The sequence below is a fragment of the Diadema setosum genome, chromosome 2 (assembly GCF_964275005.1).
Source record: "Diadema setosum chromosome 2, eeDiaSeto1, whole genome shotgun sequence".
NCBI classification, from domain to species: Eukaryota; Metazoa; Echinodermata; class Echinoidea; order Diadematoida; family Diadematidae; genus Diadema; species Diadema setosum.
The window spans coordinates 10,985,485-11,011,826 of NC_092686.1; the positions used below are offsets into that span (position 1 = coordinate 10,985,485).

At 38.2% G+C, this 26,342-nt stretch overlaps 2 protein-coding genes across 2 annotated transcripts; one reads left to right on the forward strand and one right to left on the reverse strand.

Moving 5' to 3' along the window:
* Positions 1-1,317: 1,317 nt before the first annotated feature.
* On the reverse strand, positions 1,318-15,672 carry LOC140239744 (splicing factor 45-like). The gene is made up of 11 exons (XM_072319565.1): positions 15,588-15,672; positions 14,562-14,839; positions 13,991-14,145; positions 12,675-12,850; positions 12,166-12,237; positions 10,450-10,657; positions 9,891-10,045; positions 7,609-7,736; positions 6,501-6,599; positions 2,668-2,740; positions 1,318-1,650 (listed from the first exon to the last, which is right to left on the reverse strand). The coding sequence occupies exons 1-11, from the start codon at positions 15,667-15,669 to the stop codon at positions 1,553-1,555; spliced, it is 1,524 nt and encodes a 507-aa protein (XP_072175666.1). The 5' UTR covers positions 15,670-15,672; the 3' UTR covers positions 1,318-1,552.
* Positions 15,673-19,566: 3,894 nt separating this feature from the next.
* On the forward strand, positions 19,567-26,330 carry LOC140239752 (ribonuclease P protein subunit p14-like). Its single transcript, XM_072319576.1, has 5 exons — positions 19,567-19,776; positions 21,343-21,504; positions 22,638-22,799; positions 23,655-23,733; positions 24,414-26,330. The coding sequence occupies exons 2-5, from the start codon at positions 21,404-21,406 to the stop codon at positions 24,486-24,488; spliced, it is 417 nt and encodes a 138-aa protein (XP_072175677.1). The 5' UTR covers positions 19,567-19,776; positions 21,343-21,403; the 3' UTR covers positions 24,489-26,330.
* The last annotated feature ends 12 nt before the right edge of the window (positions 26,331-26,342 follow it).

Below are 26,342 nucleotides of genomic sequence, written 5' to 3' on the forward strand. Positions count from 1 at the left end.
AACATAAGGCATAAGCTTGCCCAACCTAACAATTTATGGAATTCATCAATCATTTTCAAACAAAGAATTAACTTGCATTGACCTGATGACCAGAAAAGTTCATCAGTTAACACCTGGAAAAGCATCCATTTCATTATTCTGCATTGAATGTATCAAGTACATGTATTAACAATCACTTTCTCTTGATACTGACAAATAAAACTTTTGTTATGCGGTTGCGCTGGCAAGCACCATTTAGAAAATCATTACATCCCAGATAATTATCTCGGTGAATTAAAAAAACCAGCATGCCCTGTTGGTGCAAATTACCTTTTTTTTTAAATTTCTGCTCATGTGCAACATGGAACTCCAAACTGGCTTACTAAAACACAATATCTTGAGATTATCTGATTGAATAATATACTTTCTATGTCCAATTAAAACAAGTACACTGCTGTCTTTATTATATTTGGCTACTGATGTAACCAAATACCTGATAGAATGAATAAAATTGCCATGTTCCACAGAGTCTTTATACCAGGCTTACACTTTTCACATAAATGTACTCTAATGCTTGACAACATTGAGATATATGTGACCATACAATACATGTACAAACATATAGTTTTGATGTGTAATAAATCACAATGCAGTCATGATCTTCCCTGAATTGAAACTGATGCAAAATAATCCACGCAACAGGAGTATCATATTTCTTGCTGGCATTTCAATTTTTCATATTAATGAACAGTAGTGAGTTTCTGTAGCCATCAATGTATTTTTCCATCAAATCAGTGACACATACTTCTGTCCATGTCCTTATGGAAATAGCCATTGGCTGGCTTACTACTGGGCACGTTCACACTGCATGCTTCCTCTACTGGAGATATCATCCAAATCGCGTGATGAGTGTGCGCATTAAAGGCGCATAGTCCCGGTGGGTGCGGGGGCGCTGCTGATGATACTGCCGATCACCGTCAGCATTGATACAAAGATTTCCGAAGTTGAGCTGTCATCAAGAGTAAAGTGCGTATGTGTTGCTAGGTAACGATGCCTTCGTTGTCTTCTCTTTGCATCACGCAGTCTGCAGTAATGCCAGGGTGCATGCATATGTGCTTCTTAGTATGACGTCACAAAAGAAGTTTGCTAAAACTGTCGTCCCCCTCAGCCGAATCATGAGCCGAACTGTGATCAGACCACTGACTACAGTGGATCGGACTTCTTCAGACTCGGGGGAGTGGATCGGACTTCTTCGGGGGGGGGGGGGGGGGGGGGGGGGGGGGGGAATGGGTCACTGCGTCTGCGTAAGCGCTAAAGAGGAGTCGATAGCATAGGTCTGTATAGGAAACTTGCGCCGTGCGCCCGCGTACGCATTCGACTAAACCACCGGGACCATGTGCCTTTAATAGTTGCGTCAACAGCACAGAGAATGCTCCAAGTATCCTACAAGTGTACAAATGGTAGTCACTGTGTCATCCACTCTCCTCAGTGGGTGCATCCCCACTTCACAAATTCTCCCCGGAGTTCATATATTTCCACAAGGATCAAGATATCACTTGCCAGTATCTACCCCTCACAACGTGAGTTCAAATTTCTGAAACTTGTCAGGATCGTAGAAAGTGGCGTTTACGACACGTCCACCAAAGAAGCGTCCGTTCATGTCTACGACAGCTGGAGAGACAATAAAAAAGGAAAAGGAAACACAATTATGACATATCGATTCAAATTTTACCAATGGCTGCACATCTGCAATAAAGATGTGGTAGTTCCCAGCACTGCTCACCAAAAACACTAAAAACTGCTGAGGGGACTCTGCTATCAGAAAATATAAATAAAAGAGCCCTGAATGGCTATCATACTTTTATCTGACTGACTGCAGCTTGACATATCTGTTTTTGCAAATATATCCTATCCGGAACATTTTTTATTCATCTCATCAAAAAATTGATCTAGTGTCCCTGCATTTCAGCTATGGCATCTGCCATTTTTGAAATTATATGATATTTTGGAATGAGAAAAGAAGAGAGTTTCTGGTACCATTTAATGGCATTTAAAGACATTTTCACAATTGTAAAGACTGCCAATTCATATTGATTGATGAGCGATCAGTCACACAAAGTCGGGACATTCTTTGACATCCTACCAAAGTAGCCCTTAACAAAGTTGAACTAAAACAGATTATTCTGCATTTCTGTTTCTCCATGATAGATTGCCTGACAATGTTTTTTCTTGATATTCACTGAAATTCTATCTCTTCTCTGCCCAAAACAATGAGCATAAAAACAAGTCAAATAGAACTGGTGGCTGCTAATAACTTTGTATCCACAGTACCTGTTTTGAACTCGTATCTTTTCTAGCATTTCACATTAATAAGTCATAGGACATATATATTATCAACATTGGTTATCTTCAGTAAATGTAAAACCTAAAATTTGGCATGCATGAAACTTCTCTAAATTTTACAAAGAGCTTTGATTCCTGAAAGTAAAATGCTTGCAAAAGTTTTTGTCTGTATAATCCAGTACTTGTGATTTTTTCATGGTCGCCAATTTGCGAAAGTGTCATGCCATGAAAAAGACAATTGGCTCCAATTTTGTGAATGTTTCTGGCTTTACAGAACATTTCTTTTACAGTGTACTGGCAGAAGTTGCCATTTATATTACAATGAGAACATTCCAGTGGTTTTACCTTTTACTGCAGCTTCCATACGGGTGAACTCCACAAATATCCTGACAGCTTCCGTAGGTGGTTTGAGAGGATCCTGGTACGAAGACAGAGAAAATAACAAAGTGCAATTAAATCTTTCACCCAAGCTGAACATGTAAGATGAAAAAAATCTGTTCCCAAGCTGCTCAATGAATACTGCAAAATTTCTTGGATCCTTTTGTGCAAAGGGCAAATATGTGCACATGAAGAGCCTTTGTATTAGAGGGGCCCCAGATCCCAACAAACCCTAAAAACTACCAATATATAAAACTGGAAAATAACACATCCAACAAATGTAATGACAGCCTGAGAGGTACTGAATTTCTCACAAGTTTAATTAACGGAAGTTTCATTTTAATACACTTTAAGGTAAACAGATGTGCTCATGATCTTGATGTTCTCTACACCAGTGATAAATGGTTGTGGCAAGTATTAGATGAAGTTGCAGTCATTCTCTAGTGATACTGATGATTGTAAGATGAAAATTTCATGAAGCTGGTATCTGTATACTTTACAGTGGCCGATCCAGAGGGGGGCACACTGGGCGCGCGCCCCCTCTTTATTTTTTTGTTAAAACAAAAGAAATAAGAAAAAAATAGATGAAACCTGGAAGTAGCACCAAAAATATTCTTTGCGCCCCTTCACAAAATTCCTGGATCCGCCCCTGCTTTGCCACACCATGCCAATTGCTCTGATTAATGATACTATTTTAACTGATCTTTTTATTAGATTAAATTTAACGAAAGCAAATTCCAATAATCACAAAACGTTAACTGAAATTGATCAAGAGACTCTGCTAGACTAAATAAAAGTCAACCAGTGCCTCATATGACATAAGCAACAAACATATACCACCCACAAGCCTACCAACTGCAGTTCTAGATTATATGAACAGAACAAAGCAAACTACCACAAAATAGCGATTACTACAGTTAGTCATTGACACTATAGGTACCATGTAAGTCATATGTCATGAGGCCAACAGTCAATACATTTACAATGCAACAATTTCTGTGGCATGAAGAGACACCTAAGATGTAAAGATGAACTTCACATGTGCCACAGTATGACTTTGTACCTTCAAAGTCACCAAAGCTTGACGCTAGATTTCACGCGGGCATTAAATAGATTATACCACTTCCAAAATGTTATAACAAAGGTCATTGCCAAATGTCATTAGTTACTTCATTATCTCAATATGTCAATAAATCAGCTTAAATTTTTTTTTTTCCCCTCATGCATCGTGGTGATGTCACAAGTCAAGCAATTTCTGGCCCAACAGATAACAGTAAATGAGTAATAGGTAAATATTTACAATGAAAGGTATGACTCTGCAGCACAAATTAGGTGCTTAGAGAAATATCCTTGGGGAAACGGGGTCAACATTTAACCCTAAAAAGACGGGGGGGGGGGGGGGGGGTCATCATGGCCCTGCTCCAGAAATTTTTCGATAACTTCAAGAATTCATAAGATCTCATCGCGAAACTTAATGACTTTTTTTCTTTCGAGTCTTACGCATCTTTTGATACCTAATTTGCATATATACCTGCAACGGTTATGGTATTACATAACATTTTACGGTCAGTCAAAAATGCGTATTTGTATGTGTTTATGTGTAAAATGAATGAGGTTTTGCAAGATTCTAAAATGTTTCTTTTGTTTTTCTTGCAAAGTCTGTTTTTCAGCTAATAAAATCTTATCTGAAGTTGAAATTAATTGTTCTGAATACAAAAAACCGTAAAACAAAACAACAGAAAACATAAGAAATAAAAACAATAATTGACATACAGTAAGACATACCGAGATACTCGAGTTTGGTAGGCATAACGAGTATAATTGTTTAATTGATTACCTAATTTTGGTCTTAGACAATCAGTTTTCTTACAAATACATGTTGAACAACTTCCTTTCACATATTTCACAATTAAGGGATCACTAGACAACTATATTGGCACAAAATAAACCAGAAATAAAAAATCCATAAAAATTACCATATTTGCATAATTAATTAGCCTTAATGAGAAAATTATGGTGATTTTTGTAAAACTAACAATGCTTTATTGTAGGGTACATCATAAACTAGGTGTGTACTGAATTTGGCAACAATCGGACATTCCATGGCCGAAATCTTTGGGGTGGGGGGGGGGGGGGTGGCATCATGGCCCCCAGTCCTCAAAACTTCCAAAATAGCCCAGTCTTTTTAGGGTTAAAATGTCAATGCATAAAGAGTACGAGTAGAAGAGTAATAAAGGCGTACTCTAATACCACAATTTCAAAGTTGTTTTGTACAGTGTACATCGCTATAACAAACTCTCCACAAACAGTAAAATCTTCATCATTACTAAATGTTATAGTTATAATGAACAGTGTCAGAACATCACGAGGTAAATTGCCTTACAGTCATTTTTGCATTTGTTTGTCTTTGTTTTTTCCAGGCATACAGCTGATCTGAGTTGTGATATTATTCAACAATGTGGACCCATACATCTACATGTACGTTGGGAGGAAAATTATCATTAAAATACAGGTGATAAACCTGTCTATTTTGTCATTCCTCACCCTCAGACTGCATGTAGGACAGAGACAAATATACATGTTCCAGTCTCAGAACCGCTTATTCCTCTTTGCTACCTCTCTCTAAATTTTCTCCCAAACCCCCAATATCACCAGTTTATCTCAAGTACAGCTACTATGATCCGATAAGCACAACTTGCAGAATATAATACACTTCCTCACAGTTTAAAGTTGACAACATGTTTCTCCCCTGTCTAACATCTTTGTATCTTACATACAAGGAAAACCCTGTCATAATGGGTTCCTTGAAGAGGAGGAGCTGTTAACATAGAGGAACTCCTTTTAACAAGGAGAATTTTGGAGGTCCTAATTTTCCATTAATGTATTTAGCTGGTCTCTTTTCAGTATGTTTATAACGAGGTACTGGTTACAAGAAGGTAAAATCAGCAGTCTAGGTAATGTCGTATTGAACAGGAACAGCAGAAGCAAATGCAGTGGCATGTGAAACACTGAACAGTGGCTGGTGAGCGATCAGATATTTTAATGAATGCAATCAGCAAAAATCTGCGTCTGGCCAAGGCACACCCACCTCCCTTGGGTCAGCTACAAGGCTGCCTAATAATAATAATAATAATGATAATAATAATAATAATATGAACACTTGTAATGCCCCGGTATCCATCATGAATAGATGCTCATGGCGCAAGAAAGAGAGGCAGAAAGAAAATACCAGTGAAAAAGAGGTATGAGAAAAGGAATAAAGGAAATGTTCACAAAAAAAGTTTGTCTAAATAACCAGGTTTTAAGCGAGCTCTTAAACTCACTTAGAGAGGACAGATTACGAATGTTTTGTGGGAGTCTATTCCATAGGAATGGGCCAGCATACAGAAATGATCGATCACCCCAAGAATTATGAGTTTGTGGTACAGCAAGTAGAGATGAGTTTGAAGACCTAAGGCGCCTAGAAGGATTGTAAGGGGTAATCAAGCTACAGTTGTAGTAAGGAGCAGTTCCATGTAGTGAATGAAAACCAAATAGCAGTAACTTGAACATAATTCGATAATGAATGGGCAGCCAGTGTAGAGAGATAAGTAAGGGTGTTACATGTTTTCTCGTAGGTGACAATAAAACTAAACGGGCAGCATTATGGAGTTATTATTAACCTCTTTCATGGTTGAACTGATGTTGGGGTACCTTGAGATCAGCACCAGTCTTTCTGGGATAGTTTACTCTCGGTTTCCCAGGAGGCTCCCACACACATTGTCCCTTCATAACATTTGTCCACAAAAAGACGGTCCTACCTCATAGATGAGAACCTTGACAACATCTCCGTACTTTGAGCACTCCTCTGCCGTCTCCGGCTGCAGGTCGTCATCCACTTCACCGGGTCCAACCATATTCTACGGTAACAATGAGGGATACATGTAAAGCTGTAGTCACCAACAGATTTGCACTTCACACAGATCTTCATCTGGTGCCCCAATGAAAGGTACCCAAACCCAATGTTGACTTTTTGACACCAGTGACTCCACATATACATGTATTCAGAGATGCTTTTACCCTAATCTTCACTTTGCACATATGTACATGCTTAAAAACAACAACAACAAAACTTTCTTTTCATCTCCACACAAACTTTCAAGGAAAATTGTAGACCCAATATTGAAACTGGAAATAAAATCTTACAACAGGATTTAAAGTCTTACGACATCAATCACAATACTTAAAATCTTAAAATTCTTTTGCTTTACAACACTTCCATTTTCAAAATTTACATGTAGCAAAGGACTTATTTTTTCAACTGCCCTAAGAATACACAGCCTATCTCATAACTTACAGTAGTTCCTTTAAAACTGGAATAATTTAGCTTGCTTTTAGCTCATTGCATGATTAAACTGCTTTTGAAATGCCCTCAGTCACTGTTCATAGAAGTTGCAAAGTCAACATAAGATATAGACATTAACTTTATGTGTGCCCCTTAAAGATTTATGCTACAAAATCAGTAAACAGAGTGCCAGCAAATAGATGTTGGAATGGAAATACAAACCCTGTATAAAGCAATTACAAAAAAAGAAAAAAAAGAAAAAAAAAAAAAGAGGAAAAAAAAAACTAAAGAATTGCAAGACACAAAGTGTATCAGATCCTGGTAACGTACTCCACAGCCCTGGAATCAACTGGCATGTGTCCCTGAGTTGAGGGAGCAATGGTTTCCCATGATTGCAGAAACAATTTCTACAGATTTTTGAAGAGATGTATGGACAGTATTGACAGTATGAACAGATGAGTAAAACGTTTTTTGAAGCAGCTCTCAACATAATTCAAGATAGTCAAATTCTTCGGCTGCAACGTAATTGGGGTACAAATCAAGCCTCTGAATTACAGAGTGATGGCTTGCAGTGTGTGACTCACCGTAAGGAGAAGGATCTTGGTGGGGTTCTTCAAGATGTCTGAGATGGTGGGCGGACCACCCTTGGGGGCAGCAGGGGGCGGCATCACGGGAGGAGGCATGGCTGGTGGTGGCATGGTAACTTGCTCGGCTGAAAAACAAGATACGTTCATCACAGAAGATTGCATCAATTAGTCTCGAATTACAGAAGCTTTGCACTATCATGCTCCAGCTTTGAGGAGCTGTTGACAACAAGATAATATCTATCTTTACTTGGTAGTATCCCTCATATACTCATTAACAAACATATAATCAAATACTTGTGCATGAAGACTATTCTCCACCCAATGCTGTGGTACTGGAAACCTTCATGAAGCTTTGTAATCACGCTTTAAAAACTTTTCATTATTTTGTGACAAACAAAAAAGAGAGAACATATCGAAAAGCAATGTCCATAAGAAACAGAGTATTGAATAAGTAAATACAAAAAGACATATTACTCAAGGAATTGCAGAATATAATTATTTCATCAGGAAGTCATAAACTACAACAGAGGCCTCTCAAGACAAGGAAATATTTGTGAGGTTTAAGGACAAGTTTGAATTCACCAAAATAAGGCTGCTACAATAAGGAAGCAGTTCCTTTTCACAACGTACAATGGCTCACAGACATCTTTTTACCATCCATTGATCATTTCCCAAACTGAAAGTGCTTTGCAACTTCCTGCCTAAAAAGCTAGTCTCAATCAGCCTATCTATCTATCTATCTATCTATCTATCTATCTATCTATCTATCTATCTATCTATCTATCTATCTGTCTGTCTGTCTGTCTATCTATTTACTATCTACCTATATACAAATGGCAAAATACATTTGGAAGTGCTTCATGCGAGGCTGCTTATGTCTGAAACAAAAAATCAACAACAACCCACCACACTAATATATAGAAAACAATACACACTTTTTATGCCTCCGCCACGAAGTGGTGCCAGAGGCATTATGTTTTCGGGTTGTCCGTCCGTCCGTCCATCCTTCCGTCCGTCTGTCCGTCCTTCCGTCCGTCCTTCATGAATTTTGTGGACAGTGTAACTAAAAAACCTTTTGGGGTATCCTAATGAAACTTGGCATGTATGTGTATAAGGGGGTGAAGTTGTGCCTATCAACTTTTGGGTGCACACGGTCAAGGTCAAAGGTCAAAAGGTCAAGGTCAAATCCATAAATTTTCACTATTTCCACCATATCTATGTAATGCCTGAAGATATTTTCTTGAAACTTAGTGTATACATGTATTACCCAATTATGATTCTCTAGTCAAAGTTTGGGGTCATGAGGTCAAAGGTCAAAGGTCAAAAGGTCAAGTAAAAATATCAAAACTTCACTTTTTACTCCGTACCTTGGAGATTGTTCAAGGTATCTTCATGGAACATAGTATATAAACATGTACTGACTGGCAGTGATTATCTAGATAATTTAGGGTTCATGGGGTCAGGGGTCAAATGTCATGGGCAACACTTCAAAATTTTACTATTTCCCTCATATTTATGCAATGCCAGCAAGATTATTTTTTTAACACTTGGTGTATGCATGTATAACCTGATAGAGATTCTCTGGAAAGTTTTTTTTTTTTTTTTTTTTTGCCTCAAAGGTCAAAAGGTCAAAGATCAAGTGAAAGTGCTGAACTAACTTTTTCCTCCGTATCTCGGAAGTGGCTCAAGTTATCTTGAAACTTACTACATATTTATGCATGTTCTGCCTGACAGTGATATCTTCTGAATTTTTGGGTCAAAGGCCAGATGAAAATGATAACAATTTACTATTCAATACAGAAATTGCACTTTTTCTCCATACCTTGAAAATTACTCAATGCATAAACGTATGAATTGGTCAAAGTCAAGTTAAAGTCCTTAAATCCCCAAATACATGCTCTCCTATTCATCCAATTAAACCTAGGTCAGGGAAGGTGAGCATTCAACACATTTGTGACAAACTTGTCATTTTAATATTTTGCCAATTTTGTGAAAATGTAATCACACATTGTCCACATGTACTATCTAGACCTATTAGGAGAACCATGCATTATGGCGGAGGCATACCAGTCGCCATAGCGACATTTCTACTTTACCATAAATTGAGATATTGATTAACTTTATAAAATCACAATTTCAAGACCACAATTCATTTTGCATGAAGACAAAACATACTCATTGGCAGTTCACTGTATAGGCTTATCGTACCACCTTTACCCCCAGCACCAGTTGATGGATTGTATTGACTGTCTAATGTTCACACAACTGACATCACATACCTTGTGCCTCTTTGTCCTTGTTAATGATCTTGCCTCCTCTTCTACTAGTCTTCTCAACCAGCAGGGCAGTGCTGATGCCCTGCTCCGACTTGCCCAGCCCTGCCCCTTCCTTGAAGCCGTACTTAGCCATAATCTTGGCTGCCACAGAATCAGCCCTAGCATAGGCAGAGATTAGAAGCAAGACTCATAATATGCAAAACTTTCATGCAAACATTTGCATCTGATGAATAAAAAGACATGTAAGATTAAACACCTGTAGTACAACAATTAATGCAATATGATAAATATGCATTGTAAGTCTAGTGAAGAAAAATAACACAGAAATCTGTTTAATATCCCAAAGATTGATAACAGGAGTTCCTGTTGCCTCTTTCTGCACATACGACTATATTTTCACTGAATGCTACCATGAGAAGAATATAGTAAATCACATAGTAATACTCACTTCCAGCAACATTCAAACTACCATCAGCAACTCCAACAGGAAAAAAAATATATAAAACTTCAACTAACTCCTACATTGCAAATGATTACAGTCAATCAGCTTTTTCCTGCTTACCCCAAACCTGCTGGAATCTGGAAGTTTGACTTTGGCGCTGGAGGCTTGACGAAGGGGTCTTTAGAGGAGTAGGAGTCTTCTGGGGGTGGGGCAAATTCACTGCCCCGGGGTGGGGTCTTAGCTCCCTCCGGATCGTCTTGTGATTGGTTCTTTCTACCTAGTATATCTGCATACGGCCTCTCTTTCTGAGGGGGAAGAGGAGCTGCAACTGAGAGAGAAAAAAAGATAAAGCACATCTTGAAATCTTACAGAATATACCGCATCACTGAATCATTGACACTTTTTCAAGTAATAGACTTTGTTTATTGGCTAATAATCATAAGTTCCAGTTTCATCATCTCAAGACAACATTAAACGATAGAACAGCATGTATGTAACCTCTCAGTTTTAATTGAGCATAAATCCATCACTCATGTATGGAGTGGTCCTTCAACGTCCCTTATTAGTCAGCTTGGAATACTCTGAAGTGTCTTCCTGAAGTTGTCAAGTCATTCAAAGCCAACTTTAGCAAGCAATGTGACACCATGACCATGAAGTAAGAGCAGAGTTATGTCCAGCACTAGAGCTGGCATATTATGCAATGCAGGTCCACGTCTGTGCGCTATCCCCAATTGTCTTATGTGAGGAAAAGCCATTACATTTGAAGTGTGTTTTTTTCTTTTTCTTTTTACCTGGAGCTTTTCAACTGTTACATCACTCAATTAAAACCTACAGCAAAAATTTCTGCATGAATTGAATCAAAAAGATTTGGAATTCAGTTGTCATACACGTCTGCATAGGAAGCATTAAATGGCTTAAATAAGGTATAAGCCATACATTTAGCAAGTCTAATTTTTCACAAATTGTGATTTCCAACCAATTTTGTGAGTGGTTAAATTTGCAATTGTAGAGTACAGTACTGAATGGAGGAATGTATGCATGCAAGTCACATTCATGTCGGGATCAGGGTTGATATTTTCACAAGTTCTTAAATTCACGAATAGCACCTATCAAAATTCGCGAAAATAAAAACCTTGCAAAACATTTGGCATAAGCAAAAATCAACCACAGGATCAACAGATTTAAGTCCCCTCCAAAGTAGCCCTACTACGTGATCAGGATAAAGTGCCTTGTCTTGGGGTAAAACTGCCCGTAGGCAACTGCTGCAGCCAGGAGACTTGAACCAAGGACAGTATGATTAATAGTTTGTGGTCTTGTCCACTGAATCATAACTGGTCCACAGAAGAAGTAGAAATTCATCATATCTTTGAAATACTATGAGTTCAACTTGTTTAGACACATGACAAAGAATACACCTGTTCAACTACCAACATAGAAACAGAAAGCGTGAAAGCCAATTTATTAACACACTAATATCCTCGCAGGGGTGACAAAACCTCGTATGTACAAAATGTCAAATGTTCAGGTGAGCAAAAAAAAAACATGGCGGCCAAAGCACTATTGCGAATAGGATAGCCTTTCCTTTGACATGCAGTGGTGGCTTCATTTTTGGGGTAAGACAGTTGGGATTTGGACAGGACATCACCCATTATTTGACCATTAATCCATAAGTCATTTTCACCAAAATTTTAGATACAAGGTCTTGTCACCAAAGCGACAATATGCGCTTCTGGCATAAATAAGGCAAATGGACATTTATTTGTTTTCTCAATGTATGCTGTGACAGCTCAGTTTCAAGACAATGCTGTACACTATGCATCATGTACCAATACTTACATTCATCTTCTTTGACTTGTGCATCCTCTTGAATGAGGGAGCTTGGTGGAGCAATAGCAGCCCTGTTGGCAACTGTGGAAAAAACAAGTAGCATCGACAGATGAAGCAAATATCATTAAAATCATGAAGGAATAAAAATATTCTCACCAATATAAATCAGAAAGCCTAACTTTGATCTTTTTAGCATCAAACAATTGAAAGCAAATTTATCTCTGTATGCTAACAGTCACTGAGAGACTAATCACAGAGATGTTTTGAGTTCTTGGAAAAGATGACATGCTACTGTTTGATCTCCAAATTTTGCTAATACAACACAACCCCCCCCCCCCCACACACACACAAAATGCTTTCTGACTGGTATTGAGGTACATGTCTGATTAGACACAATGACATGTAATAATTCACTTTATTTGAGTGGATGCATGTTTGGAGAGGGGTGCAGGCATTCACAGTGTAATATGTTTCCAAAGCATTCTAAACAGCATGCTTGGCAGAAATAAGAGTCTTACCGTTTCGCCTCTTCTCCCTGTCCCTGTCTTCATCCTCGTCGTCACTCGCGGGTCGCCGCGAGAATCCCTGCGGCTCTCGGTCGCGGTCCCTGTCACGATCTCGGTCTCGACGATCACGATCTCTCTCGCGGTCCCTCTCTCGTTCCCTTTCCCTCTCCCTCTCCCGTCTTCTTCTCCTGAAAAAAACAAAACCAGTGTTGCAAATCTAGTTAACAACTTTTGCCCTTTTGCACATATCTGTCTTATGTGTCCAATTCTATCAGGTGACTTAGTGATCTCAAAACTACCTTCAGAATTCAGCACTTAACATGGTTCTGTTGTTGTTGTTGATTTTTCCAGGGAGGTGTTACAGAGATGGAGTGGCAACTCTTCATAATTCATGCAAACACATGTTTGGGTTCAAGGCGTTACAATGGGATGTCTAGCATTCCATTACACTTTGAAATCATGCTCGGCACCGCTCTAGTTGCAAGACGAAGTTCGGAGACGAAGAACGCATTTCACCTTTCATTGAATTACAAGCTTTATTTCACCGCAAAATCTTAAATGAAATACCCGAATTGATTTAGAATAGTGTAGGAAAGAATTCAATATTATTAACATGTATTTCTAGTTTCTTTGTAATTCGCAAATCGAAAGGAAATGAAAATTAGGCCCTCTTAAAAACCTAATTTTTTCTATAATGCGCACATTTCCGCATGTTAATTTTTTAATCTCTTAATAAGGGATATTTTGATCTTTCAAATAAAGTACTCCGTTAAAGCGTGTTCCAGCGTGTTTTTAAACTATTTGCTGTTAAAATTGTGAGTTTTACACTGCATTTCGATTCGCTGCTCCAATTCAAGGTACACAAATTCATTGTTGCCATCACATTGAAAGAGAGAGCGAATTGCAGTAGGAGCAAATATTTCTAGATGTGAGAGCGCTAGTCCTGATTATTGATGCTCTCTTTTGTCAAAGCACATGGGTAACACCTGTAGTTGAACGCATAACTTCTCAGCGGTGCCGCGCATGACTTCAAAGGAGAGCTTTAGTTGCCTCTCCTTCTCTAGCACCTCCCTGATTTTACTGAAGGCAAAAAAAAAAAAAGACTTATTATATCATATCTGGTACAATGTTGGTTATGAATCATGATACATCTTTCTTTTTTTTCTAGACAAGGAAAAGACTCCAGGTCATCTTTCCTATAAATATGACAAGAAGTCATAGACATATTTTCTTCTAAACAACACACTAAACTGTCACAGTCCGACCAGGCATTGTCTGTTTGAAAGGAGTGGGAGGGGCAGGAGCAGGCCTCCCCCCAGGACTCTTACCGTTCCTCCCGCTCTCTGCGCTCCTGCTCATCTCTCTCACGTTCACGCTTCTCCCGAAGCTTCTTTGCCACCTTTTCGTACTCGTTCGGGTATGCCGGGTCGTACTCGTTCTCGACGTCCGACCCCAGGTGACTCGAAGGTATGTAAGCAGCTGCCTGAATACATAAAATGAAAATAAGAGCATGTGATGCAAATTGCATGCATGGGTGCCATCATAAAATTCTACTTAACAATATTCATGGAATAATCAATATCAATAAGACCTAAAGAAAGTTATGTCACTCCGTAGTTTTCATATTAAAAAAATAATAATTCTAATAGCAAAAGTCTTAACGAGACAAAATGCTGAAAACTTCCACCACTAAAGTGGAATTCATTTCAACGGGGCAAAAACATCCATAGAATACATACAATAAATGACAAATACCCAGACATAGCACATACTGGGTATGTTTATTATATGCAGACTTCATGCTTCCTTCTGCAGCAGTCTCACATTTTAAATAATGAAATTACAAAATTATAACCACCAACAAGATTAAATATGGGTTAACTAAGAAGGAGCACTTACTATTTTTGGTGCAGCCACTGGGACTCTGGGAGGTGTGTGAGTAATAGACTTGTATTTCACAGTCTCCTCCAGTACGCCTCCCGTACTGGCCCCATCCCCACCACTTGGGTTACTGGGGACGAGTGCAGGGCCGGGTACCAAACTCGGGCCCTGCATCTTCTTGAGGTCTACGACGGGAGGGAGCGAGGGCTGCTTCATTTTGCGCTGGGCCTCTGTCAGGGCTGCTTTCTTCATTCGCAGGTGGGACTGCATCATCTTGATCCCCGCCGACCATCCCGCTGGCAGTTATTGAATGGGAAAGTGAAATTGCCAAACAAAAAATCAGTGTTGAGCATAAATACAAATAGTGAGAGTGTAATAGTGTATATGAAAAGAAGTTGAATGCTACATTAGATGTTCTCATTGTCACAGTTATTGATACAAGTATTATCATCAATTGTAGCTGAAACTGTTGTTTACTGTTAGTATTATTATCACTGTTGCATTGACAAGTGAAATCAAACACTGTTAAAACAGAGTCACTTACAATTTCTCCTGACTGGTATGCAGGAAAAAAAAATCTGTCATGCTAAAATGCAACTTTTATACATCCATTCCATAGATCAAGCAAGCGATTCACAACTTGTGATCCATGATCAAGAAGCAATATCAGATTTCAGAAAATCTGATCAGATATTGTCAGAGAAAAGAATTTACTTTTCATGGGAAGGGGCCAAAAAAGGATATGTGATTTAATACATTACAGTAATTCTCATGGTTACTCATTTGATTAGCAACCGAAAGTGATGAGATCAAAACAAAACATTAAAAAAAGAAATGGAAAAAATATTTCAAACTGGCTGCACTCTGGCTTTTTACGTACTTCCTATGGAATCTTTCAAAATCACTGACATACACTGGACATATAACTCTTTAATATAGCATCCGAAGTTTTTGGTGTGTGTGCATACCAATATTTTGTTTTTCCCTTGACAATGAAAATAAATTTAAGCACTTCAGCACTCAAAATTTCATCCTGGAACTTACAAACATCAGACTTTTTGTCGCTTGAGGCACTGTCCTTCTTGGATGGCCCCGTGTCGACCCCCAGGCCATCATACAGAGACATGATTAATCTGCAACAAAATGATTATCCTTTGATTAAGCATTTTCTGCTACAACAATTCTACCATGAGTAATACCAGCATTGTGACCAAACCTAATCAATTTTAGATACTGCATGAGCAAGATTGTGGGCGCTCAAAAACAAACCACAGCGAAGCGAACCAAAGCATATCAAACCATACTGTACCAGTTTTGGAGCGTTCGAGCACTCTGTGTAGAAAGTGTACCTCACGAGTTATGTTTAGAGGAGGTCACACATTTTGTAGGATGTAGCAACAGATGATGTTTTTGCGATTTGACACTGACTCTATTATAAGTGCACTACTGACTGTCACTGTCAGTTCGAGATATTTTCGTGTGTGTTGTTGAATTCTTGGTCTAACCGTGATTCGCAAAATTAGCGAAAATTAAACCCTCGTGAAAAAACAGCTTATACAGTACGACATACGTACATGTTCTGCGCATTTTTCATATGCCAACTTCTGGTACGCTTTTGGCAATCTTACGGAGCACATCAGGAAGTGGTCTACTTTTGGCTCGGTTCAGTTTGGTATGGTACACTTTTATAGGAGCGTTCGAGTGCTCCTCTGGCAATGGTGCCATGGTATGGTTCATTTTTAGGAGAGTGCTCATATACGCACCCTAAGGATGTTTCTCAACATTGAATTGAATTGATTTGATTTGCTGTACCAGGGTCATTAAGGTAGCAATATTAATGGATGCCATCTAGTATATCATTTAGCAACCATGGCATGGGACCGCCAGTGGCTTACAAAGTCCCCTCTGGTCTGGAAGGACAGGTCGCCTTGCCTTGCAAGGGGCACAAGTCAGAACTGGCATATTACACAAATACAAATGCAGATGAACTAAACGAACCATACAATCTTAGCTACGAATCATATGATTGGCCCTCTACAAGTTTTCAACTTACTGCCACTGGGCGTCATCATAGGTAATTATCATGATTAGGATCTAGGGGAGTTAATATGCAAAATTTGATATAGAGTCTAATGATGTTACTTATATATAGGCTAGGAAAAGGCGTTATAGACTATAGAAACAAAAACAACAAGGAAAAGTAGAAATTACGCGGTGCGTAAAATATGTCCCCGCAGGAAGTAGCATTTAGTAGCAAAATGTACAATATCGGTAAAAAATCAAGGTCAAAGGTCAAAGAAGTCAAAAGGTCAAAATTCTGTGTAGAAGTTTTGAAGCCCTCACCTAGTGCCATCACAAAAAGCAAACAGAATTCAAAATCGGGTTAGAAATGGCGAAGGAGTAGCATTTTGTAGCCAATGTACAATATAGGTCAAAAATCAAGGTCAAAGGTCAAAGAAGTCAAAGGTCAAAATTCTTTGTAGAAGTTTTGAAGCCCTCACCTAGTGCCATCACATAAAGCAAACGGAATCGAAATCGGGTAAGAAATGGCGAAGGAGTAGCATTTTGTAGCAAAATGTACAATATAGGTCAAAAATCAAGGTCAAAGGTCAAAGAAGTCAAAGGTCAAAATTCTGTGTAGAAGTTTTGAAGCCCTCACCTAGTGCCATCACATAAAGCAAACGGAATCGAAATCGGGTTAGAAATGGCGAAGGAGTAGCATTTTGAAGCAAAATGTACAATATAGGTCAAAAATCAAGGTCAAAGGTCAAAGAAGTCAAAGGTCAAAATTCTGTGTAGAAGTTTTGAAGCCCTCACCTAGTGCCATCACATAAAGCAAACGGAATCGAAATCGGGTTAGAAATGGCGAAGGAGTAGCATTTTGAAGCAAAATGTACAATATAGGTCAAAGGTCAAAGGTCAAGGTCAAAGGTCACAACTGAAATTCTGTGTGGAAGTTTCACAGCTCCCATGTAGTGCTATCATATAAAGCAAACAGAATCAAAATTGGCTCATAAATGACAGAGAAGTAGCAAATTGAACATTTTGATCACACACGCACGCACAGACAGACGGACGGACGGACAGACGGACACACGGACACACACACGTTCGGAGCCCGTTTCATAGTCCCCTGCTCGAACTCGTTCGGCGGGGACAAAAATAAGGTAACCAAGTATTAAACACTTTTATTAAAATTTATTCAGCATGGAAGCAGGGCTGCCAACTCTCACGCATTGAGCGTGAGACTCACGCATTTTGATCCTTTCTCACGCTAAAACTTCATTTCATTTGCATGCATTTCTATTGATCTCACTCATTTTGACTCCTAAATTATAGCATTGGCCTACGGGAGTCTCACTCTCAACTAGTTTCCAGTGTTGGCAGCCCTGTGGAAGGTACAATTCAGAAACAAAGATTTACAGAGCGATCTTTTGGTCAACAAGTATTGACCCAATCTGTCGCGACTGACCCATGTGTGAATAAGTGGACTGCATGCTGCCCCCCCCCCCCCAACTGCGACCAGCCTGACAGCGAAGCGTTCTCCCACACGCCACAGTAACAGCAGCTAACCCGTAAACTGCCAAGGGTATTTTTGGTATTTTTAGTTTTTAGGGCCACACAAATATTCTTGAAATTATTGAAAAATATTATATTTCTAACGTTAGTGTTTTTATGTGATGTTAGAGGCATTTAATATCGTGAAATAATAGTCCACCACTCCATTCACCGCCATTCATTTCTATAGCCAGTGACTGCTTTCAACCTCCATGACCATAGACTTGCTCGACTTTGCACACAGTGAAGACGCACACGCAGAACAAGAGGGGACCGATATCACGATTTGGCCATGTTATGCCTCATTTTGAAGATAGAAAAATAGATTGAAAATTTGAACTAAAAAAATTCTTTTCAATAAATTTCCCTAAATTTCAAATATAATTTTCATATTTTAATTAATGTCAAAAACCAATTTTCATATTGAAAAATACCATGATAATAATACAGATCTAACACTTAACATGTTAGATTAAATAAATTCATGTTTCTGATTGTCATAAAAAATATGAAAAATCAATTTAAATTTACGATAGATTTCTATTTTTCAAACTTTCCTGACTGTGACACTAGATCAATCATGTAACTTGTTATTGGATGTACAAAATTAGGTAGAACATTTGGAAAACGATATAAAATTTAACGTTATTATAGAGGTCTAGATCTAACAATATGGTTAACAATTGTTAACCATATTGTTAGATCTAGACCTCTATAATTCATATTGTTAACAATGTTAACAATGTTAACCATATTGTTAGATCTAGACCTCTAATGTTAACGTTAAATTTTATATCGTTTTCCAAATGTTCTACCTAATTCTGTACATTGATATTTTAGGACACTAATACAAGAAATTCGGGTGTTTATCTCTTTTTACTGCTGAGATATTTGTATAATTGTGAGTCAAGTAAATCAATGCAATGTCCGTCCGCGTCCATCCGTGTTGTGCTAGAATTTAGGTTTAGCAGTCCGCAATGCAATGATTGGCATTATTGCACTTTGTCTCAGAATACACTTGTCACTACTAAAATTGATAAGAAAAAATAGACTATTTCACCAGGAAACAATAACACGTCACAGTTCTAACGTTTGGTAAATTTTACCAGTCTCCGCAATTTGAGCACAACAGAAAAAGTATGGGTAAACGTGTTTCTATTGCAATTTTGTTACCTTTTTCCAAACAAGCAGATCGTAGAGCACTGACCGGAATTTGCGGAAAAAGTTGATAACAGGGTCTGATCTAAAATTTGAAACATTAGAAAGTATGCAACTCTTATCAATAACTTTTTAAGGTATATCACATCATAACTATAAACTTTTTAGCTTATAATGCATGTATTATAAAAGATAAAAATCATAAATTTGTCTTAACATTTTTTTTTTACGAATTAATATTTCATTACATTGTTCGAGGTCACCATAGGCTGTACAGCAAACACTTATCATTGCACTCGACAGGTGAAGCGAGGCGCAGCATCTGCAGCTCCAGCAGCGTGACCTGCATTGCCAGCGCAGCCAGCCATCGCTAAACCAGCACCAACTGTCCCCAGAGCAGCGGCCCGTATTTGTACCAGTGTCCAGTAGTAGGCCTAGTATAGTACGAGCCTGCGGCTGCATGCTGGTCCAATGCTTCGGCGTTCGGTGCGGTGTTAAATGTTGCAAGCATTGTGTGGTGAGTGATCTGTGCTGTGACATGTTATTCTATATTCTGACAAAATGGCAATTAACAATGATTGGTCATGTGGAAAGGCTAGGGGATTATTAAGGGAACAGCTGGGGAAGGTCGAAGGGTTGACCGAAAGGTCGGTTTGTAAATCTCTTCTGGTTCTGCTCTAGAATCTATCTTCATTAATGATCTTGTCGTTGTTTGGGGATATGTTCCGCGGAGACTGTCCCTAAATTACTGATACAACAAGTACCGTTCCACTGACTACTAAATTCTGGCTTCAGCTTCCCGGAATCCCCTCCTGTCTACGGAGGAAAACCGTAAAAGTAGAATACCTAAAAGTTGAAAAAAAAAAAAAAAAAAAATTCCTCCGGACAGACTTGACGGGTGTCCAGGGCCGGGCCCAGGGGAGGGGACACTCTATAAACAATGATTTAAAAAAAAAAAAAAAAAAAAAAAATCAAATAGTCTAGAGAGAGGAGAAAACAGGGAAAGAAAAACAAAACAAACAAAACAAACGTACAAAACATAAAGTTATAGGCCGAACATGTTAGATCTAAACCCCAGCAGTATGTTCATAGATACAAGATAATATTAGAAGGCTAACTTGAGTGTGCATGCAAGCAGCGTATGCCGCAATCATGGCGCTCCCGGAGAGTGAGCTGTTCTGAGCAATGACGTGAAACTCATTGACATTGTCAATACCCCAACGCCTGCTTTGGTTCTATAAATTTATGTGATTGATTGAAAAAACAAGCTGTGTAACTTAATAAACTTGTAGTATATTAACGTATGTCCTGTGATTTTGGTGGAATTTGTGTTTGTGGAATTCAAGATACATAGGCCTACATTCATAGAAAATAATTAAATGTCATTTGAAGGATTCAGGTCATAGGGCCATAGGGCCATAGGGCCTAAATGTAAATATGCAAACAAAATCCAAATCATTCTAATTCTAATAGGCTTTATAATGCAGCAATACCACCACATCAGTGGAGCAGTGGAGTTTGATGAAAATCAGACAATCCATTGAAAAGTTATGAAGTTTTAGAGTTTCAGTGTGGCCATCACTGCATGAGAAGATTTCAATGGAAACTTGGTACAAATATGTATAATGACATCCGTGGAATCAAGACAATTTGTTCTTTGCATCAGATTTTTTTTTTAGATTTTTTTTTTTTTTGTAGCTATTCGAAGCAGTTGTCAGTAAACATTCACACACACACAAAAAAAAATAATAATTCATTAGGACCAGAGATATCTAGTTTGTAATATCAGGTATTTTGTTTTATCAGATCTCTTTATACGGTATCAAGTTTCCACTGTACCGTACAATAGTTTGTCATGCATTGATGATGATACAATTAAAGAAAATATAAAGAGGAAAAGGAAGGAAGGAAGGAAAATATAAAAGCACTTGACTTACCTCTTTCTGAAAACAGGGTGGTATAATTTACCCTTAACACACTTCAGTATATGTTATGCAATGTGACTTTACTTGATTTGAAAGGAAGGCATATTGCTTAGAGCAGAGATATTCATGTACTTGTGCCTGAATCTTGGTTCAATCAGATCTTCAGCTGAAGTGGAAAGATATACAGCTACTGACTATAACCACACAGAGCAGACCCAAATGGTAGTGGTACTCATGATGGACAAGAACCCGAAATATGATGAGGAGTCAAGTTGGAGGAGAAAGGGCAATACTGAGTACATGTATATGGACATTTCCTTGTAAGTGTGACTTTAAAATCATTATAAATCTTACATGATGAACCTGCAAGGCTTTACTATGTATTTAAAAAGAGTTCCTTATGTACTACCACTCTAAAGCTCTAACACCAACTCCAACCCTATTCCTTTACCTTGAAAGATTAAAGAAATGTTGATAACTGTAGTTTTCATTATAATACCAGGTTTAAATCTTAATCCAATTTATTGCTAAAAATTTGATTATTACTAGTAGGATTGATTTTATTATGAAGGATATGGACCATGTGCCACATTCAAAGCCACAAAGTATCTTCAATTCATGTGCTGTAAACTTTATTACACTTTATTTTCTTTTTGCATTAAAATATGTGTACAGATTTGCATGATTAGTCGTCTACCAGTAAATGAATGTAACTGTGCATCTTTGACTACAAGTACAATTGTACTACAATGTTAGGGAGAACACTACAGAATGACTAGACTGGAAAACTTGAAATGGATAGATTCTGGTCAAATATGTTAATCCATCATCAACCATCCATGATGACCTTTGAACTCCACACGGGTATGATTTGGTAGTTGCACAAATAAGTGTACATGGTCTTTGGCATTTTATTGGAGAAACATTCAATTTTTGTAGGTATTATGTTCCATATTAAGAAAAAATGAGGTGTAGATGTTCTTTGTGAATGCTAGTAACCACTTTGTAAGAAACAGTGTGAACAGTTTATTCAATAGATATGAACATGTGTTCCTTGTGTTAAATTGGCATGATTGCTAATTGAGTTTTTCAACTTATAAATTATCAAGTAATTCTTTGGAAAGAAGCATGATCTGGATATCATGATATAGACTGACAAAAGGAATGATGATGATATCTTGTCTTTAAATGATTTGTATATACTTATGATCTATTACTATGAAATATATCAATAATACATGGGGTTGCAACCTTTTTGAAATGCAGTTTGACTTATATGAGCTTCTATACTCTTCATTGCAATAGCTGGTATCTTGTGATAAATGCACTAAAATGATAAAAACCATGTACAGGAAGTTGAATATCTGCCTGATATTTGCTATGTGGCATGTAAGAAATGAGTGAATTTGAAATTGTTCTATTATTTTCCTTTTTATGTGTGTGTGTGTGTCAGAGAATTTGAAGGGACTCCACCAGAGATCGAAGATGCAGTCTTCAAGTACATTCTCACGCTGGCTCTAAGGCAACTTCATGGCGACATCGGAGCAGCCATGACGTTAGATCTTTTGAGATACCAGCCAGACGACCTGCGGGCAATCCTCAGATTTCATCACAGGTAATCTGTCGTCAGTACAGTGGATCCTTGTTATAACAAGGTTGGATATGGCGAGGTAGTGTTATATAACAAGGACATTTGAGTGGCTCCCTAGCAGCTTGTTATCAAGAGGTCCCCTTGTATATCTTTCTCTCTGAAGTTATTTGATTTCATGCATAAGGGGTATGCAGGATGACTTGATGACCTGGAAGTGGCTTTGTTTGGACAGAAGTCTGCACATCAAAGTGAAAGCAGAGTTCTATTGATATGCCTGCAGAACTGTGGATTTTCACTCTAAAATGTACACATATGCATAAGAAATGTCTGAAATAATGCTGTGATAATACATTATCAGTTGGGCAATGGCAAAAAGGTGAAATATTAGCCAAAAAGGTTCACTGAAAGTACTACATTTTGAATTATCAACAATTGACAGCTCGGGCCACAGCAGTATCCCCTGGATCTTATGGGCTGGATTGAATAACATGCAGTTTGTTGGAAAATGATTGCTAGAGCACATTCGATCATCATGTAAAGTTCTTCCTACCTACAACTGATGGGGAGAGTGCTTAAGGAATAAAAGTTGTGTACTACCAGTATTTTCAAAGTTATTTTATACCTTTGATCTCAAAATACTCCAAATCAACTCAATATCCTGGCAAATCAGGAGGAGGAAAGAAGACTATCACGTGTTTGTTTGTTTTGGGTTGTTTGTTTTGGGTTGTTGTTGTTGTTGTTTTTTTTTTTTACGAATGGAATGAACGAACTAAAAAGTGAATTCAGGGAAGTACATAGGCCAGGACATTTTCTGTATTGAAATGAGATGTAGATGTGTGTGTTGAACATCCACATGATGGGATATCCTCATCTTTTCAGTGGACTGGTGAAACTCTGGAGTGCATTGACCATGTACGGGTACTACAATGATCGGAGATGTGTCTTCATTGTACACAAGGTGAGCGGCTACCATGATAGTTTTATATGGAAGCAGAGTCATGACCTTTTCGCTGCCTTACAATAAAAAAATCCTGCTAAAATTTATCAGCATTTGATATCTGTACAATTCATACAGGAAATATTTTTCGAGAGGATATGTGATAAAATCAGGTTTGCATTTTGCCTTGCCTGCAATTCAGTGTATGGTGAATGCATTTGCAGCTGGTAGCCACTTCGTGAATGGGACCAGGCAAGGAACTGCCATTGGCTACTTGCACCAGCAATCTGTGTCACAGCGCATTGGCAAAGCGAGTGTGATGAGTGAGAAGACTTTATACATGCAGCCATGCAAGATCAAGAAAGTTAATTTCAGGTGGTTGCAGACAATTTTTCCACATATTACCGGTATACGCAGTCACTTGATATGAAATTAATGGTCAGCTGAGAGAAATTTGACAAAGCATTCACATACAAAAACAAAATATGAAGTGATATAAAGGAAAGTGTGCATGATTTTTCTTTTGTCCATCACCTTCATAACTTGCTTTGAAAGTTGTAATTGAAAAAGTGTAGGTACAATTTGGCCACAAGTAGGCTGTAATGGTAACCACTTTATAGCCACGCCCATCCACCCCCCCCCCCCAATATGCCATCATGACCTGCTCTATCACGCATTTTATTTTGTTTCTACATTTACAGGTGTCCCCACATCTCTCCTCACTGGCTGTGGACAGCAGGCAAGGGGTCCTTGAATTACTGAGCGGCTGTGGTTGAGGAAAAGAACAGCGCCCTCATGGTCATTTGCAAGATCAACTTCATTAAAATGGAGGATGCTTGAAAGTTCTGTTGACACACGCACAGAGGCAGAACCCCATTTTCAAGTCTATCACATGCTACTGATGCAATTAGCCTTGTACATTTCGCAGAAAAGCGTGGAGCTTGCCGAATTCACAGCGCATTGGCAAAGAGAGTGTGATGAGTGAGAAGACTTTATACATACAGCCATGCAGGATCAAGAAAGTTAATTTCAGGTGGTTGCACACAATTCTTCCACACATTACTGGTATACAGTCACTTAATATGAGTTACGCCACATTCTTCAAGAGATCCAAAGTTTTGAACTAGGATGTATATTCTTCATGAAATATATAAGAAAATATGTTTTTACCCTGAAAAAAAGTTTCATTTTCTAAAACTTGAATTAGTATGCAGAGCATATGAAAGTTTCCCATTTTCACACCGAGACATGACTGTTGCCTTCTAAATATGTTTGTTTACTGTCCATCAGTATGTTTCTAGATCTGCAGAGGTTGGTGCCCCTAGAAATCACTATGTAACTCTTCATCACAGGGAAATTGGTGTGTACTAACTGTGAAAGACTGTCTACCTTGGTAATCATTCCCTACCCCACCCCTAGTACAAGTTCCCCAACAAATTAAGAGTAAACTTACATTCTCCCCACTACATCGAGGGGGTGAAAGGCATGAATGTTTCAGGCCCCTTTCCCTGTGGCCATATTGCATTCACTTTTGCATATCGACTGCTGAACTATGGATTCAGATCTCAGTAGAATTTACACAAAGGTAGAGTACGACATAGCAGTTACTGCTAGTATGGTAATAAATAGTCTGTTCCTTTTCACCACAGGTATGCCGCTGTAGAGGAATTGTGTTTTGTATCGCATTATGCTTTAAATTGTGATATTCTGTCATGACCTATAAACATTTCAGTATGTATGGGTTACACAGATTACCAGTGTAGCAACATAAGCATTGGCTCATCTATCCATATCATATTTGTGTCAATGTTTTACTTTGTAAATTTCATTAATTTTTTTTATTAATTTCATAATTGGTACAGACGTGTATGTTTTTATTTTTTATTTATTTATTTATTTTGTTGGGGGGGGGGGGGGTTCTATTCTACTCCATTACAGCGAATCACAATTAAAACCAACATTCTCCTGAACTTTCAGTCCTGAAGTGTATGGGCACTAGATTTCACATACAGTGTATGGGGCGTTACAGTGGATATCTGCCAAACTAATAATAAATGTGTGAAATTAAATGTTTGTCAGTTATGAGACAGGATATTATATGGTTAACACCTTGAGAGAGTCGGCTAGGTCACAGGACCATGTTACTAACATTGTACAGTCAACCTTTTAAGTCGACCTCACATAAGTTCAATAATCGCCCAAGTTGAAGGTCTTTTCAAGTCCTTACCTCTTTATATTCTATTGATTTTAATCCCTCATAAGAAGCTATTTCTACAGTCCAAATAGATTCCACTGAGGCAAGGTTGACTGTACTGTACATTTGCGTGAGCATGTTATGTTGCTATGTTTCTACAAAAATAAATTTCAAAATGCCAATTCATTACTCATTGGTGTAGAATGGCTCGTTATAATGTTCTCAGAAGGTTGTCTTTGCTGTGGTGATGTACACTTGTGAATTGTTTTGAAATAGACGAGACCAAACTTTTTATCACTATGCTGATGAACACTTGTCCCATATATTGTGAAATACATGTAGATTAGACATTCATCATAAAGGTACAGTATTTTGTGGTGTGTGGAAATGCCGTGTATTTTGTGATAACAGTGGGGAAAATAAGAATGTGTGAATA

Coding starts and splice junctions, on each gene's coding strand:
- LOC140239752 (XM_072319576.1), top strand. CDS start 21,404: ATGGTAGTGGTACTCATGATGGACAAGAACCCGAAATATGATGAGGAG. Junction 21,505..22,637: donor ATGTATATGGACATTTCCTT/GTAAGTGTGACT, acceptor TGTGTGTGTCAG/AGAATTTGAAGGGACTCCAC. Junction 22,800..23,654: donor ATCCTCAGATTTCATCACAG/GTAATCTGTCGT, acceptor TCATCTTTTCAG/TGGACTGGTGAAACTCTGGA.
- LOC140239744 (XM_072319565.1), bottom strand. CDS start 15,669: ATGTCTCTGTATGATGGCCTGGGGGTCGACACGGGGCCATCCAAGAAG. Junction 10,658..12,165: donor ACAAGTCAAAGAAGATGAAT/GTAAGTATTGGT, acceptor TTTCTCTCTCAG/TTGCAGCTCCTCTTCCCCCT. Junction 1,651..2,667: donor TATGGAAGCTGCAGTAAAAG/GTAAAACCACTG, acceptor TTGTCTCTCCAG/CTGTCGTAGACATGAACGGA.